The 17,881-nt window shown below is 39.3% G+C and overlaps 3 protein-coding genes across 4 annotated transcripts; 2 read left to right on the top strand and 1 right to left on the bottom strand.

The window, feature by feature from the left end:
• Positions 1 to 79: 79 nt before the first annotated feature.
• On the top strand, positions 80 to 11,445 carry zgc:158689 (uncharacterized protein LOC791177 homolog). Its single transcript, XM_034197187.1, has 15 exons — positions 80 to 637; positions 2,741 to 2,881; positions 3,006 to 3,081; positions 3,179 to 3,265; positions 3,844 to 3,905; positions 4,100 to 4,171; positions 4,359 to 4,496; positions 4,959 to 5,111; positions 5,320 to 5,496; positions 5,986 to 6,613; positions 7,034 to 7,238; positions 7,492 to 7,554; positions 8,008 to 8,176; positions 8,312 to 8,355; positions 8,820 to 11,445. Exons 2-15 carry the CDS (start codon positions 2,834 to 2,836, stop codon positions 8,890 to 8,892), a joined length of 1,995 nt encoding a protein of 664 aa, XP_034053078.1. The 5' UTR covers positions 80 to 637; positions 2,741 to 2,833; the 3' UTR covers positions 8,893 to 11,445.
• A 678-nt stretch (positions 11,446 to 12,123) lies between these two features.
• On the bottom strand, positions 12,124 to 13,490 carry ndufa3 (NADH:ubiquinone oxidoreductase subunit A3). Its single transcript, XM_034197190.1, has 4 exons — positions 13,413 to 13,490; positions 13,096 to 13,170; positions 12,476 to 12,553; positions 12,124 to 12,320 (listed from the first exon to the last, which is right to left on the bottom strand). The coding sequence occupies exons 1-4, from the start codon at positions 13,417 to 13,419 to the stop codon at positions 12,229 to 12,231; spliced, it is 252 nt and encodes an 83-aa protein (XP_034053081.1). The 5' UTR covers positions 13,420 to 13,490; the 3' UTR covers positions 12,124 to 12,228.
• Positions 13,476 to 17,736, top strand: tfpt (TCF3 (E2A) fusion partner). Of its 2 annotated transcripts, none has more exons than XM_034197188.1 (7): positions 13,476 to 13,731; positions 14,746 to 14,847; positions 15,397 to 15,519; positions 15,747 to 15,817; positions 15,897 to 15,966; positions 16,372 to 16,530; positions 17,201 to 17,736. In XM_034197188.1, exons 2-7 carry the CDS (start codon positions 14,746 to 14,748, stop codon positions 17,273 to 17,275), a joined length of 600 nt encoding a protein of 199 aa, XP_034053079.1. In that variant the 5' UTR covers positions 13,476 to 13,731; the 3' UTR covers positions 17,276 to 17,736. The 2 variants fall into 2 exon arrangements, with proteins under 2 accessions (XP_034053079.1, XP_034053080.1); XM_034197189.1 differs by having other exon boundaries at positions 13,514 to 13,823.
• The last annotated feature ends 145 nt before the right edge of the window (positions 17,737 to 17,881 follow it).

Genomic DNA, 17,881 nt, shown 5'->3' with positions numbered 1-17,881 from the left:
GAGCTGTGCAGGCCCCGTCCTCCTCCTCTTCCTCCCCCTGTGTCCCCCCTGTGAGAATGGGCAGCAGCCCTATGTGTGATGGTCCTGGTGAATGTAGGCCAGTGGTAGGCCTGTTCTGTCTTTGGCTTAAAAAAGTTCAAGTCATTATTCTCCTCCTGCTCCCATTCATCCGGGGTCCCGTTGGCTCATTGTTATTCCGCCCGAGTGACAGAGAGAGGGAGACACAGAAAGGGAGACACAGAAAGGGAGGCTGACGGAGGAGCTGGTTGCACTGGGCGGGGGTTTCACTCGCTGCGTTTTCTGTCCGGTTTTTCTGCGGGCGTGAAGGCATGTTGATAATCGGCTCAGTAATGAGGAGAGGTACTGAACGGCACCAAATACCTGACCCCGATTCCCGGGAGTAGAGAGAGGCAGAGAGAGGGAGAAAGTGTGAGAGAGAGGAGGGAAGAGAGGCAATGGCATGTGAAAAAGGGGTGGAGGGGAGATTTACTGCCTTGCTGGATGAAACAACCCCCCACTAACTAACGGAGAGGGAAAGTCGCCTATTGGGAAGAAAAGCGGGGGTGTTGTACCGTGCATTTAACGCTCAAAGACGCGCAGGAAGCCTTTATCGTTTCCCACAATGAGTTCAGAAAAGGTATGTAACTTTTATTTATTTTTAAGTAGCCGAATTATGTGTTACTGTTTTACAAATTGGAAGTGGAGCTGAGAGATCAACAGGTAGCAGCTGCACTGTGGAGGCAAATGACAGGGTGCTTTTTCTACTCAGGAAAAAACATTACCCGTTGTATTTATTCGTGTTTAAATGCAACACATTGCTGGACTTTTTTTTGTGTAGTTGTTTTTTCCTCACTAATTGAGTTGATGAAATGAGATGGAGTGGAAGAAACGGATCAGTACTGGTTAAGATGCAATGCTGCACCATTAACTGATCTTTGGATACATGCAATACATAAATTGATCAGTTTCTGAAAGCCACAAAACTGGACAAGAAACATTTAATACCATAACAAATGCAAAGTTATTTTGCATGCATGGGTCCTTTAAATACAGTTTTGTTTTTGGTTCAGCCAGTTCTTGGTAATTAAAATGCTGCAGTGACAAATGTCACTGCAGCATTTTAAAACTGGAAAATGTCAGAGTAGTTTAAAATGCCATCATAAATGACTCGGCAATCCCAAAACCAGAAGATATTCACCTTAACAATCATATAAAACAGAAATAAACAGCAAATCCTCAAACTTGGGAACAATAATTTTTTGGCACTTTTGCTTTAAAAATGAATAACGATTAACAAGTTGTACAAATAGTTCCAGATGGTTTTACTGCTGATCACACCAATAGTTTCATAATTTAGGGACATTACAGTTTTGCTAAATGCAATGTTTGCTTCCAAATCATTGGAAGATATGTGAAGAGGGCACATGAATGCACCTTCTGTATCAGTTTCCAGACCACCTGCAGACTGTTCCTGTTGCATCCGGAAACAAGCAACACTTTATTTCATCTAGAAGCTGAACAAACATTCAAACATGCCTTTTATCCAGCCTCAATATTTTATTTTACTTCATCATTTGAAAGTATGTGTAGTGTTATAAAGTGCTTCAAACTAATTAAAATCAGACAGCATTATGATTAAGCTCCCTCTTCTCTGAGTTATCCTGCTCACTATTACAGCTCCTCTGACAAATTACAGTCTACACCCGGGTGGCCTTAATGAGCAACAGTGTGGAAATGTTAGCTTTGTTTCATATACAGTTAGTTGATCTGGGTCAACGTTTTCTCAATCATTTTGTTGTTAAAACAAAAGAGGACTGCATAGGGAAAAGCAAGTGAGCATTTTACCATTAAACTCAGAATGGAAACCTCTCGACCTTGAAACAGTCCCCCCTGATCACCCTCTCTGCCGAGGAAACATTGATGTTGCGTGTTTGTTCAGTGCTCTGACACCTGTGACTCGGTCTGGAGGAGCCCATTGTTCTTATCTGAGATGGTATAACTCGTCTGGCTCTCGAATCTTAGGAGAAATATTGTGGTTGCCGTACTGTGGCGAAGTGATAATGCAGAAACTGGCAGCTGAGCCTAAATAAGATCCATGTGAAAATAACATTGCTGCCCTCAGACAAAACCCAGGACCGTGAGACACCCTCATCACTTGGTGTGATGGTTCGATGGCCTTAAAAGACCTCTGGCTGATTTAAATCTCACACTTGATAGAGAAAGTTCAAGCACTGAATAGTCAAGTATAATTTCAAATGTGCACTTTCTGTGCAGGGAAGTCTTATACAGAGGTTATGATACTTTAAACCTTCCTACGATGTATTAGTAAACTGATTTTAGGAGATTCCCTGCACATGTGTGCCTTCACAATTATTTGCCACTTGTCGTTGTTTATTAACATAATTCTTCTGTATTGATTATTTAATCTCCCAGAGCCGCTATGGAATCTATGTTTTTCTTGTTTGTTTTCCCACAATCGAGCCAAATTGAAAAATAGGTTACATTTAGTATAAGTTTTGATTAAAAAAAGCAGCACATTCTAACTTATAACAAGTTAGAAACATTGAACATTTGGTGTTTTGAAAAGAGTACATTTCCTGCCCTTTAACTAATCAGCATATCGACTAATAATTTCAGCTTGGGTACAGATAAGACAAACAAGTGCTTTGGCATTTCCTTTCCTTTGAGGCCATGTGAAAGGTTATTACTCATGTCACTTTTTCTTTCTTTTGTCTTTTAGGGATTTGCTGTCTGCTATAAAGCCTAGGGCCCTGAACAACAGAAATAAACAACACAACAAACACAGTGCCAGCACAAAACCAAGAACAGGAAAATGTCTCGAACCGAGGAGGTCAACAAGATGACAGAAAATGTATATAAGGTATGACGCCTCTCTCTATTTGTCTGCACAAACACTTAATACAGTATAGTAAAATGTTAGAAATGAGTAAGAATAGATTGTCATAATCTGCCTGTCATTTATTTGTGTGTATTGTTGCCAACAGGGGATTCTGGACCAGTTCAACCCCAGTCTGAAGAACTTTGTGACCATGGGGAAACACTACGAGAAAGCCCTGACCGGTCAGTCAAATACAGGATCCTTCACTTGCCTTTGATTTGTATGGATTACTGAACAGGATATTTCTTTTGTTTTTCCTAAAATGAACTCTTGTTTCAGGAGTCACTGTGGCGGCCAAAGGGTACTTTGATGCTCTGGTGAAACTTGGAGAGCTGGCGAGCGACAGCCAGGGCTCCAAAGAGCTGGGTGAGTGGGCGGCTGGTGGAGAAGTGAGGGGAAATAAAAATGAATTAGTGTTGGAGCTAATAAAGTTAAGAGAGTCGTCGTGACAGCTGGAGATAAGTTGAAAATAGTCTGCGTTGGTAAGAGAGGAGATGAAGACAAGAGGGAATGAGGAAATGTAGAGGGAGAGAGGGAGAGAAGAGAGGGAAAGGGAGAGAGTAGGGTCATTGTTGGGAGATTAACAACACCACATGATCTCATTGTAATGCTGAAAACAGCGGGGGAGGCAGGCAGGAGAGTGGAGGGCGAGATGCCAGCCACCGCATACTACAGTGCTGTGTGACTGAGAGGGGGGGGGGGGCTCACAGCTGACCGCCACTCTGTAAATGAGAAACTGTGTGAAAACTGAACGTTTTATGACTTTTTCACTGAGGCGTGCTCATGCATGTGTCATGATGTGGATAGCATTTGATTGAGCACAGATATTTGAGATTTTCTGCATGGGGTTAAAGATGCACTCTAACATATCGCAAGCTTGTCTAACATCAAATGTATATAAGACTGACGGCCTTTCCTCTCCTGTGCTTTGCTGCTGCTCACAGGAGACACACTGTTTCAGATGGCCGAGGTCCACAGACAGATTCAGGTGCAGCTGGAAGACGTGGTAAGACTTGACTCAGCTGTGGAAAATGCCTCTTTATGTGTATTTTTTATCTGGCTATATTTTTTAAATCATCACAAAATGCTCAAAAAACTGTTCTTTTGAGTCAAAATATAGTGTTTTAACTCATAACTTACTTGATATCCATTCATATTCATAAAGTTTAAAGGTTGCATGTGGCTCTTTTCCATCAACAGTTAAAGTTATTTCACTCTGAGCTGCTCGCCCAGTTGGAGCAGAAGTTGGAACTGGATATTAAATACCTCACAGTAAGTTTAAATAAGTTGAATCACTTTGTATACAATGTAACAAAAGCATGATTTAAAATTAATGTAACATAATAAAATGTTAAAATAAATTTGGCTTGACGAATAAAAGTGGACTCAGTTTTGCAGCAGCACAGCTCTCGTCTCATCACACATTGTCAATAAATCCTTTTTTCCTCTTCCCTCTCAGGCCACCCTGAAGAAGTATCAGAGTGATCGGAGGTCTAAATCTGAGTCTATTGAGCGATGCCAGTCCCAGCTGAAGAAACTCCGCAGGAAGAGTCAGGGCAGTCGTCACCCGAACAAATATGGAGACAGAGAGATGCAGGTATGAGACGCCCACAGCTCCATATGGACGGAAAAAAATTGCCTATTTAATGAACAGGTTTATTAGCAAAATGTAGAAACATTCACTACAGATCCTAAATAAACATCTCCCTCAGCGTCATAGCATAACTGTGAGTATTTGTGTAAGAAATAGATCAGTGTGAGTGAGATTAAAAACAATCTGCCTCAGCTGATTCTTCAGAAAACAAGCAATTTATGAAATATGAAGGATCTTAAGAGGGTGAAAGGGTTTATCGTAAGGAAAGGTCAGCGGGGCAAAAGGGTAGCACTTTAAGATTTGGATTATGTTATCATTGTGCAACAGTCAGGAAATGATCTCACATATTCCCCTCTCCGTACAATGTGCGTTAAAGGTCATCCTTGAGTACTACATGTATGCATGTGATTGTTAATGAAGGAAGGTGCAAAGTTTGCAGTGAAACCTCTCTGACTTTTCCTTCAGTTTGTGGAGCTGATGAGTCGTCGTCAGGTCGAGCTGGACACGCTGGTTGCGTCGGGATACAAGTCTGCGCTCACTGAGGAAAGGAGACGATATTGCTTCCTGGTGGATCGACAGTGTAGTGTCACCAAACTGCTCGTCAACTACCACTCCAAGGTGATCATATGCATTTACGTATTAATTAAGCTATGTACATTTCAGAAAAATAAAAGATGATATTTTCAAGCTTGCCCGGCCTGGGGTGTCACAGAAGTTATAAAGTACTGAAGGAAAATACATTGATGGTTTTGGTCTGTTCATTTGTTACCAACAGGGAAAAGTCTAATCTTTTAAGTGTTTTTCTTTGCTTTTGAATATAATCCAGGTGAGAGAGCTCCTGTCACAGAAACTGTCCTCGTGGCATCAGTCATGTTCTCAGCCCACTAAACTCCCCGAGCGCGCTCTGAATCTGCTGCGCCACACCGCGCCTCAGAGCTCAGGAGCTGCAGGGATAGCCGAGGTCCTCCGCCACACCAAGATTGGCTCTGCTCAGCCAGAACAGGTCATTAATTTGTCAGATGGTTAAAATATGTTATTTGGACTTAATTTTAATCTCGGCTGGATTACATGGGTTCATTGTATGAAACACACAAAACAAGTCTATTATTAGTTGTTGACTTTGGTAACTCCTGAAGGCTGGCTATGAAGTTATGAGTTAATTCCCAAGTCCTTCGCTTTTTTTAATTGAGTCCATAAATAGTCATTATAGAACTAAGAACAGCTAATAATCAATAGTTGATTATTAGTTTGATTATTTATTTTTTTATAATTTGGAGATGATGTTCCAAATCAAAGGTTTAAAGTCCAAGTCACAAATCATTAGTGTCAAACTTCAAGGTAGAAGGTCTCTTTTGATTTGGCCAACTCTGGTTTGAAGTCACCAGACAGTCAGATGTCTTGAGTACTCTTAAATGCTAAAAACCTTAGTAAGACCACGACTAAACGACTTTTAATTTCTGATAGTTAACGATATCTGTCCTTGATTTTTCAGAGGCTCTCAGTTCAGGAAGTCCCTCCCCTGATGAACGGAGACTCCAGTCGCTCCCAGCAGCGCTCGCTCCCCTCCTCCTCCTCCCAGAGTGACGGCTGTCCTCCTCAGGGCTCCCCCCACACTTTCAGCTCTCTCTCCAGTGGAGGAGCTGCTGGAGGTTCATCCCTAGGAGCGTCTCCTCAGCACAGCAGCACCCCTCTGTCCAGCCCCCTCCCTGACAGCAGCACCAGCAGCAGCCCCTCTGCCTCCACCCCCACCTTGTCCAGCGGCTCAGCCCAGCCAGGCTCTCTCCTGCTGGCCGCCCACACAGCCAACCTCTCCCCGAGCCTCATCCCCTCCACAGTGATGTCTCTAAGCCAGATCTCTCCAGCCGGTGGCCCCCTGCATGGCATGACCCTCCCCATCGCCCACAGCGCTCCTCACAGCCCCCCTCTGCCCCACAGTGCCCCTCTGTCCCGGGCCATGACTCCTGTGCAGTTACTGCACCAACAGGTGGGCCCAGGGGGGAGCAACACCTCCACCCTGTCTCATAACCCCTGGCTGCTGAAGGCCGCGGACATCAGTGCAACAGCAACACTTCCACTGCCGAGGAGACCCAACAGTGAGATGAGGCTGGGTGGATTTCAGGGTAAGATGTGATGATTTGTCCTCCATATATTTTAGTGTCTAAATCCCCTTTTTAGCCCTCCCCAGCAAGTCAGAATCAGAATACCTTTATTTGTCCCACAGAGGGGACATTTACATTTACCACAGCAGAAAACTAAGTTTCGATTTAGACAAACTATTGGCCAGATTTGTAATGAAACTTGGTGGAAGAGCGTGGGCCAAGGTCCGATTTAGGTGTGGATTTATAAAGCTTTTAATTGAAAGCAGTAGCAGAAAGTGTTTGTATTAGCAGTAACTTCATAAACACAGCTGATGGAGAGTGAAAACTAAACTTTGAAGCTGAAATCTGAAGATACAATTACAGTAACGCTGGATTTACACGCATTCATCATTTCAAATCCCCAATATGTCTGACATTTTTTTCTCTTTCTCCATTACCAAGGCTCCAGTCTCCCCAGGATGCTGCCTTTATCTGGACCCAATCGTGTGGAAGCCATGTTCGCTCACAATCCTGGGGCATCGGAGGCAGGTGGCGGCGCAGGAGGCGGGGCTTGTTTACTGCACTTCCTGCCTGGTGACAACATCTCCCTGCTCATCTCTGAGGCCAGAGACGGGTGGCACTACGGTCAAAATGAACGAACCGGACGGTATGCTCAATACATTTCTGACTGATGTCAAAAACAACTGAGTGATCTGCTGTTTCACTTCAGAGCACCTTATAATGCTTAACATTGCTGTAGTGGACACAGTGCCATAAAACAAGGTTAACAGATACAGTATATATTGTATAAGACAATGGAGAGGGAGAATTGTTTTCATCCCACACAACCCTGACTTGCTGTTTGACACGCTTGTTTATTATTCATTAGTGATCTCATGTTGTAAAATGTTCCTTCACAGGAAAGGCTGGTTCCCTTTCTCCTACACGCAGTCATACCACAGCACGCTCGATCACCTGGAGAGGTAAGATCAAGAAGAACAAACTGTGATACTGACTCTTTAAGGTTGTCAATAAACGTTGACTCTGTTATTGACAGGAATGCTTCATTCACTTCGCTCTAGTAGTTTTACTGGTCATTGTATCAACATAACTTTTTTAAAGTAGGAAGTTATAACATCAGTGGGTTCACAGAAAACGTATTGGGGTAATTTATGTTGAAACTAATGTGACAACCATTGTTTTTCACATGTGTATTCTCAAGATATCCAAAACATGCTTCATGCCAGACATACAGAAAAACCACAAAAGCTCATGAACTGCAGAATGGAACTATTTGCCCTCTCAGTATTTCCACCGTTGTTTCCTTATCAAGTTCATTTCCAACACCAACAGCTTCGTTGATGATTTGACACAAGAACAGATTCTCTCGACTCATGTTTGCTTTGTGTTTTTTCCTCTCCGTGACCTTCCTCTAGCTCTCTCTTCTTATCTAAGGCTAACAGCACCAGCACCGGCCAGCTCGACAAGCTGGTGTCTCCGGGTCTCCCGGCCCTCACCCCCGAATCAGAGGAGGAGCACTCCCTTCCTCCCCAGAGGGTCAGCACCTTCCGCCCGCGCCCGTACAGCATGGCCGACAGCACCAAGGTCAGAAGCATGAACTCTTTGGGAGGTCAAAGGTCAAAGTCTGCTCCCCACTGAGCCTCTCTGTTAATGGAATAGATACAGATGTTTTTAATTTGTCAAATTATCCTTTAATATGATCTCTTCTTTGCATCACAGATCACTGCTGAGTTGGTTTCTCCTCCACTCTCCCCAAACTCAAGGTAAGTTTTAGCAATTCAAAGGTGCTGTGTGTCATTAAAGGGTAATTTCACACAGTCAATTTGCTAGTCATATCTGATTTAGGGAAAATCCCATTTAAACTCAAAGCCAGCGTGTTAAGAAGAAGTGTGACACAAGAAATAAAAGAATAGTTTAATTTGGCACAATTATTTCCATCCTAATAGGAGTGATTCCAACAAATAATAGCTCAATAGGAAATGTTTAAATGCTAAAAACATTAACAACATTACCAGGTCGGCACAAAGTTTGAAAGCGTTAGTGCTTGAGGTGTAACTTGATGTTAAAAACGTTGAGTCTGTTCAGCTACCTTGAAAGAGTACATTTACATATTTATTATTTGTACCTGTTTGTTGCATTTCCCAATGCTGTTTTTACTGTTTGGTGGGGCAACTCCTTTGGTCATCAGTTTTTGTATTGTACGATTGTTATACCTTTTTCCTTTCAGGGCCAATCCATTTGCCCACGTTCGACTCAGAAGAACTGTCACCAACGATCGCTCAGCTCCCATCATTGAGTAAGAGTTTTATTCCCGCTGCGGCGGTGGCGTCATGTTCTCTGTGGTCTGTCAGTCCAGCAAACCTCAGGTTGAATCCTGGAAACATCACATTGATTTATGTTGATTCTTTACTTTGGATGTTATTTTTGAACAAGTTTAATAAATAAAAACGGTGTCTCGTGAGGGAAAAGAACATTTTTAAGTATAGGTATTAAAGATTCATGTGTAAAGGCTGACCTGTTATAAATACGATCAGTCCATTCAATTTTGAAGTTGTTCATTTGAAAAAAGACCATTATAATGTCTGAAAAATTGAAAGTGAAATTATACATAAATCTAGGCTATTTTTAATGAAACAGAAGGTAGGTGTTAGCTTAGTGTTTCAGATTGACTAACTGTTTCTTTCAGAATAATTAACATTGTAATGTTTTTCCTGGCTTATGGAAGGTGCCTCTTATATTCCTTACAGTGTAACAGTGAATTTTCCTTTCTCGATATAATCTTAATTGTAGTGGTTTTTTTTGTGCCATATCCAGATACAAAGTTGTCTTTGTTGAGCTGATTTAGGGACTGGCTCCTAAAAGCAGGTTGTGAAGTTTCACTGTCATGAAGTGTTACAGTAAGAGGACAGGCTCCTACTTTTTAAGTGCTATTACAAAATTATATTTTTAGAAAAGCTGCCAGATTGTTTTTAGGTTTCAATTAAGGTGACATTTGACCTTTAAATTAAATGTTTATTTGATAGAGTCCTGGCATATTTTACTAATAATTGAGTTATTTTGTGTCATATTTACGTTGATATTACTAAACATGGGCAATGCTGCTTCTGCCCGTTAACATGACATGTTCTGCTACTGTAAAGTTACATATAAACATTTTATGAAAGTAGATATTTGGATTAGTGGAATTATTTACCTAATGAAAGAATTATAAGACAAGGCGTAAGGGCAAAAAATTATAGAAGGAAATGTTGTGGTATTTTTGCATTTTGACATAAACGTCAAAAGGTCGAGAGTAAAGTCCAACTTTCAGTAATAGTGCCAGAATCAGTAATATTCTTTTGTATATGGACTCAAAATAAGTTGTAACAAACCAACAACCCTTAATTTCATTTTTCCAATGATTGATAACTGAGACCTGTTTGCTCTCAGGTCCAATATTTGAAGTCCTCTAAAACGCAGAAACAGAAAAGCTTATGAGCTCCACAGCCAAACTGTTGAACCTTTGGACGGGGTTATTACTGAAAGTGTTTTTAGAAAGTAGCATGTTATGGAGGGCTCAATGTGTAAAGAAAGAGAGATTAGTGTGCTTTGGATTCGATGTCTTCTTGATTCCTTTTCAGTAACAGATTTAAAGCTAGATAACATCTAGGCTAGTTGTAGCTGAACGTTTACCAATCAGACTGAGCAGAATCTCAGAGAGATGTGAAAGCTGTGACGGACGATAGGATTGAGTTGGAATGGGGAAATGTTCCTATGAAAGTGATGAAGAAAGCATAATGGGATGTGACCACTGTCTTAGCAAGTGTTAATGGTAAACTAGAGATATCCAAAGTAATATTCTGTAGTTCTGTAGTCGCCTCTAAAAAAAAAGGTGGTTTAATAGGGGTTGTATCCGCACAACCTTAAATGGTTTGTGTTTCTGTTGTAAATACCTTCTGTGGTCTTTAGCACCTTGAAGATTCAAAATAACGCCCACAAGGGTTGTAATAAATCATCTCTAACAGCATTGATATTACTAGTAGTATGGCATCATATATAAAGGTGACCACAAAATGATAGAGCTAATGCTTATTCATGCTTGTAAATAGTGCATCAAACATGTGTGATTGTATGACTTTTATTTGACTATTTTTATAATGATATTTCACTTTGGTAGAACATTTTGACTTTGTAAACCTTCTGCCCATGTCAGTTGGGGTCGTTATAACTGTCAGTATTAGTGATTCATAAAAAGGACAAAACATTAATGACATTTAAGGCTAGCGATAATGAGACAAATATTATAATACACATGATTTTGCCCTTGAAGTGCATACATAAAAAACATGCAGAAATCAGAGTGTAGACATATGTAGTATATGTAAAGCATATATGCAAAGTGTGTAATATGTTGTAAGAAATACATAAAGAGTTTGTTAAAAATATAACTATTATAAATATGTAACAAAAGATTTATTGCTAAATCAATAGCAAATGTAGTCACGGGTGTTGTGTGCGTGTACAGAAAGTATGTGTAAATGTCTCAAAGCACTTGTAATCTGTACATTGCACTCATCAATACTGCAGATGGACACAACTTGTGAAAAAATATGCTTAAACAGGAACTTTTTCAAAGTCCAAAACTCTTCTTCCAAAGTGAAATATCGTTTTAACATCTATTCACAGTTCCTCGTTACGTTTCAAATTTGAAGCGATGTGTCTGTCAGTTCTCTATATTGCATAACATGAAATCCTGATGACTGCAAAATATATTATATTATGATAAATACGCTGAGGAAGACATTCTTTACGTGAAACACTGAATATTGATGTGATGTGAAATAAAAGTTCTATGAAAGAAATATCTGTCCACATTTGCTCTGTATGTTTGAGTTTGTCTGTGGGGGTGGGGGGGGGGGGGGGGGAGGAGGATGCAGTGCATGCATGAAGCGACACAGGTACAGATGTTTAAATGAGTATCTGAATTATCCAATTTCATATTTTATCTGTAGCAGCTCAGTCGTCATGCAGTACCGGTCCGCATATTGTTCTTACTCTTGCAAGTAGAATAATGCTGGTATGAAACAAACTATTCATATTTTAGGAGTGTTGGTATGATTCCATCTTTCCATCTTTGTTTTCCATCAAAGATTTCCATCTTTGTCCATCTTTGTCCTCTCTTCTGAAGGATCAGGGTTGTGTCGAGGCTTAGTTTCAAAACTCTCATGATCAGCTCTGAAAAAGATAAAACAAAAATCCTAATGCCTGGTCATGTTTCCTGATAGACGGTTTTAATTGTTTCGAATTTTTAGGTTTTGAGATTTAGCTCTACCAATCCAGCAATTGTCTTGGAGAAGGTCAAACATATTTCATGCAAACTTTATGAGGTATGGTCATTTTAAGGTTTACTCTAAAAAGGCTTGTGAAAATAATTAAGACCTCACTTTTGAGCTTTGTTCAAACTTCAACAGTCTAATTGTGGGAAAGTATAACTTGTGGAGTTATAATTTGGATCAATTCTCAACATAAATAAATAAAATGTGACCCAATAGTAGAATTAAATACATCTTTATTGCAGTACATTGATACGGGGAGCAGCTCTGCAGACTCAGGTGAACAAAGGGAACATCATTCGCTTTTATCGTGGGAATGTGAAGTTAAAGATTCTTAAGCCATTCCATGCTTGGTCCTTTTGGTTCAGACGGATGAGCAGGGACATCAGGCATGTTCCCATCATCTCGCACAGGGACTGCATCGGGGTAGAAAAGGAAACAATCTTTAATATTTGAATTGACAAGATTTGAACAAATGTTTTTTTTTAATAAACCAGGGTCTTTGACGTGTGTCAGCATTGTTTAGCCTTTTTCAATTACACTGAAATGTGAAACAATGTTTACTGATTACCTGGGTAGTTGTACGGCACAGCTGCATTTATCATTGCCGAGTACTTGGTGAATGGGCTGATAAATGGAAGAACCACCCCTATAATAATGATAATAGGAAAAACAAAGTATTAACCATATACAGTATATTAGTTAGACTTTGTTATGAACTCTGTGTTTACATTGGTCAATTAACAAAAAAACATGGCTTGTATAAATAAATAAACAAAAACGACAGAAAATGAGCAAACCATTAACTTGCTCCTATCACACTTTATATAATAACATCTCAAGGCATCAACCTTTTTTATTATATTTAACCTCATTTGTACTGTTTGGTTACTTTTATCAGTCTATGGATCATATCTGGGATACTTGTAATTATCTTTATACTAAATGTTGTTCATTCAGTACAGTTTCTTTTAATGTTTATTTTATTAGCTTTTCTTTTTAATTTAAATGCCATTTTCTTAATCTCTTTCATTTTTTGTAAAGCACTTTGAATTGCCTTGTGTTGAAAAGTGCTATATAAATAAACTTGCCTTGCCTTGCCTTGCCTACAGTATTTCCAAAGCAAGCTGTACAATGCTGTCTCTCTTTCTATCCCACACATTTCTGAGCTAAATGACATTGGTTACTTACCACACGCTCCAATAGTACAGGCGGCCAGGAGGACGGGCTCTTTATTCCACACGTTCTTCAGGAACGCTCCGATTGCTGCAGATAAACACAAACAGGTTACGTCTTCCACAGCTGACAACCCACGGAAGCTAACGTTAGCCACCGTTAGCAACACATCAAGGTCACGTTTTAAGAGTCATCTCGAATAGAAATCATTGTCTTAAAATAACCCGGAAACATAATTAGGGTGGTTTAAAGTGATTTAATTAATAAAGCATGCTACATGGAGGTATTTCTAAAAGCTACAATGCATAAAAGAGGACCAAATAGTCACATACCCGCCATGTTGATCTTTGTAGTTTTAACTCCAGCAGGCGCGGGTGCTCATGGGAAATGTAGTAACTAACAACTGACGTATGATTTCTGCGCCCGTCGCACAAAAACATTCGTTCATCGACGAGAATGGAACGAAAGGACTGCTCTTCCTTCGCTTTACGTTTGATTTGAGCTCAGTTTAATTTTAGAAAACACTCTTAGCTAGCCTGACTGTTTACATCAAAGAATAATACACAGTCTATGCAGCAGTTTGACCGTTAAAACGGTTTGTAGAGGAGTTGTAACCCGTAGCAACTGCTGTTGGACCTTTCATTCATAAATGTAAGTCATGTTACTATGTAGATTGATGTATCCAGTGGTGGAAAGTACCTAAGTACATTTACTCAAGTATTGCACTTGAGTACACATTTGAGGTACTTGTACTTTTTACATCACTACATTTATTTTACAGATGTATTTAGTAGTGACTTTACAAATTCATATTTTGACACACAACACAGTGTGTTTAAAAAAATATATTTGTTATAGATTAAACCATCCAACATTATGTTTAAGTAACTGCAACCATGAGTGGGTTAACAGGAGATGAATTGGCAGCAAATTTGCTAAGAAGTTTTTTAAATATTAAAATACTAACAATTAGTTATTTTACCCTGGATACTTTAAGTACATTTCCCTAATCTTACTTTAATACTTTTACTTAAGTGCCATTCTCAATGCAGTACTTTAACTTGAAATGTAGTATTTTAACAGTTTGTGTGTGTACTTTTACTCAAGTAAAGAATCTGAATACTTATTCCACCACTGGAGACAGCATGGTATCTCCTAGTGTGACAGTCCTTCATTGATAATAGCAGGGCTTTCCCTTCTGAGCGTTAACGTAACTCTAACCCACTACTTTTCTGAGGTACTTGAATCCCTCCATACTATTATGCTTTACATTTTATCTCCATTACATTTCTGAGGCAAATAGTGTACTTTTTACTCGACACGATTTTTTTTTTTAATACAAACTATAAATCAACCCTTATATGATTTATAATGCATCACCAAAAAATGATCCATTATATAACATTATCATTCTGCATGATGAGTAATTTGGCTACTAGAAATGTATTTTGATGCTTATTCTTTTGTACTTTAACTTAAGAGTTGTAATGCAGGGCTATTTTACACTGTAGTATGGCTACTTTGACTTCTTCCACTCCCTAAACGATCATCACAATTGGTGCTATTGTTACAGGAGATTTGTACCTACACATATTGTATCTGTATGAATTGTATTATGAAAGCTTTCTAATAATAATACAAAATCTTCTCTGTCTTCCTTCCCAGATGATGGAGGATTTCTCTGGTTTGGCTTTGCCTCCTCTGTTCGGTGGACACATCCTGGAGGCAGAGCTGGAGCCTGGTGGCGTGGAGCTGGGACCAGGGGAGGTAAAGTGAATGTTAATGTTGTAACGCCTGGTAGCTAGTGCTCCCTTTGCCACAAAGTCATGAGAAGTCTTTGTAATGATTGTATCAAATATTACCAGTTTTAACAACACCTTAGCTAGAGTAGAGAGAGTAAATACACTATTTAAATTGGTCTGATAATCTCTGTCTTTAGGGACTGAAGCTCGAGTCTCACCCTTGATCTAGTTTAAATATACTCTGAATTTGACCTATGTATGCCACAATTTCATTGAAATGTTATGATTGTGACAGAAATTACTTAATTAGTCTTTATTACATATGACTTATATGTCCAAATATTTTAATTCAGAGTGTCTTATATAAAAGTTGTCAGGTTTAGCTTAGTAGGTGGAGCAAGGATCTGTTGGGTTTTCTCCTGTTATTGTGTTATGTGTGGGAAAAACCAATAAATAAAATGTTAAAAAAAAAAGATCTGTTGGGTTTGGAGTACATTTCTGATTTTTTGTATGCATTAATGAAACAGAAAGGTTATTCAGATAAAAACAGAAACCATGATATGTTTCTCTTCAGGTGGAGCTGGGCCCGGGAGGCAGTGAGCTGCTGGAGGGTACAGAGCAGGACGATGAAGAGAGGAGAGCTCTTGATAAGAGGAAATATCTGGCTCTGAATAGGAGATGTAAAGACATTGAACAGGTGTGTGTCAAGCTTACATATAATTGTGAAAGGGTATGCAATTGGCTCATATTTGTGTCTATTGTCATTAAGTTCCTTGCTATCTTAGTGTCAAACCAACACTCAATTAGAAAATAAAATACAGGCACAGGACTGTCTATTCTTTTTGGAAATGCCGTTTGCAATATGACCTTTTTTTTTTTAACTCAAACCGGCCTGGCATGATGGTGTATTTTTTTCTTCTTCAGGTGAATCAGAAGATTCTTGGTCGCCTTCATCAAGTACAAAGAATAACACGACGCTTGAAGAAGGAGAGACGGTACGAAACCTCTTTACAGTAAATCACTTTCTACGTTTGCCCCCCGATGGTCCGTCTGAAGATTATGTTAATCTTGCAGGTTTCTCATGAAGACTTTAGACGCTCATGGGGACGACTACAGGAACGCCCAGCTCACTATACTTCTAGAGGTGAGAAAATTGACAGGTTGCTGAATGGGATACATTTCTAAAGAAAATAACCCCGTTTTTTTAAAAATAATCATCTGCAAGTTGATTGTAAATTATTTTCAATGCCAGATTTTGACCTAATTCACGAGAAAGAAAATTGTATTCATGTGTTTGACTAAAGCACTTTACCATGTACGGATTCACCTGTTATGGTGTATGGGGCAACACTATACACCTCTCTTAAATGGAAAATTAAGTACTTTAGTATGTCCGTTGATATTTAAGTTTAGATGACCAAAACCCAATATATACACAAAGATGCCGGGGTAGTTTCCCAACTGGTCTGCTAATTTGTTTAATGTACCAATAATAAATGCTCAAGCTTGTTAAATGCATTTTAAATTTAAAATGTGTACCTTGTTTCAGGATGAGCCTGGAGTCCATTTAGACCCTGCTACAGGAGTGAAGGATGACCGGCCTAATGGTGTGTCAGGTTCCTCCTCGTCTGCTGCGTTGCCTCATGCTGCGCTGCCAAAGAGGAAAAGACACAGAATACCACGGCAAGAAAAAGATAAAGACCAACAGGTAGGAGTAAAAACTTGTTTGGACTGCTTTTTTCCATAGCTTTAGCTTTTATGCATCGTTTCTTGAATGTTTCTTTTGTGTGAGTGTGATTTGGATGATTATGTAGTTATGGAGGCATGAATGGTTGGTTTGAAATGCAGATGGATGTTATAAATCATGCAATGTGTAACGCCTGGCCACATGCTCCAAATAGGGGGCAGCATTATGCTTGGGTGTAATGCTGCTACTAGGTCCATGAACTTGTATAATCATCAGTTATATAAAAACAAAAAATAAATAGCAGCAGGGCAAGGATACACAAAATACAATCAAACTTCTGTTTAATCCACTAACCAGGGTCTCTATAGCCTATGTTCACTTTGATAGTTGCTTTGAAAACAATAAAACTGCCAATTTGGATTTAATACTAAAAAGAAACTATTAATCAATGTGTACAGACCATGAACCTTCAGCGTGACTGACGAGCCCTCCAGGGTTTATGTTGGACCGAGGGAAAACTGGACTCATGAAGAAAAAGTGTTCCTACACGACAGCATGCTAATATCAGTAGATGTCTCTGCCACGCGATGTGATGTTTTTTAACTAAAGTAATGCCCATACATAACCTATTGATCCTTTAATGAAAGCATAGTTGATTTTCTGTTGACTGAGTGTGTGCTTCTTTTCCCAGACTGAAGCAGACATGTCAGTGTTGGCAGAGAATCAGTTTGGAGAAATGCCCAGCCCGACCTCTCTGTCTCACTAATCATTGAACTGTGGCCCTGATGATGATGAGGATGATGATGATGATGATGATGATGATGATGCAGAAGGAGCACACAGTTTCATTAACTCTTCAGTAGAAACGCTGCCTCTCCGCCGGGTTTTGCACTGTTTTAGTTTATCTTTAACATTGTGATCCGATTGAACCAATGTAAGATAAAACGATATGTTGTACACTTGGTACAAGTATTCATTTGTTTTGTATATTTTATTTTCCGTAGAAATATTTTGTACTTTTATTTGATAACGACACATAATTATGACCAGTGGCATACATGGGGCTGTTTGTTAATTATTTGATAAACTGGATACATTTATAGTAGAGTTACAAACTTGTGTTTATTAATAGATTTCACAATTGATTCCCTGGATACTGTCATTGATAATATGGTTCATAATTTTATTTCAGAACCTGTTGAAATAAATGACTATTTGGCAATTGGACTGTATGTTTTTCATGTTTTTATTGTCAACATTTTTAAAGTCTGCATTTAATCATGTTTGCTGATGTTGACCAGAAGCAGACGATCCTTTTTGTCAATGCAACTTTTCTGAAATTTGATTTATAAAGAATATAGATGGAAGAAAG

This window comes from Gymnodraco acuticeps, unplaced genomic scaffold (assembly GCF_902827175.1).
Source record: "Gymnodraco acuticeps unplaced genomic scaffold, fGymAcu1.1, whole genome shotgun sequence".
NCBI lineage: Eukaryota > Metazoa > Chordata > Actinopteri > Perciformes > Bathydraconidae > Gymnodraco > Gymnodraco acuticeps.
Note: the sequence above shows the minus strand (reverse complement) of the source record. Positions and strands in the feature narration are given on the sequence as shown.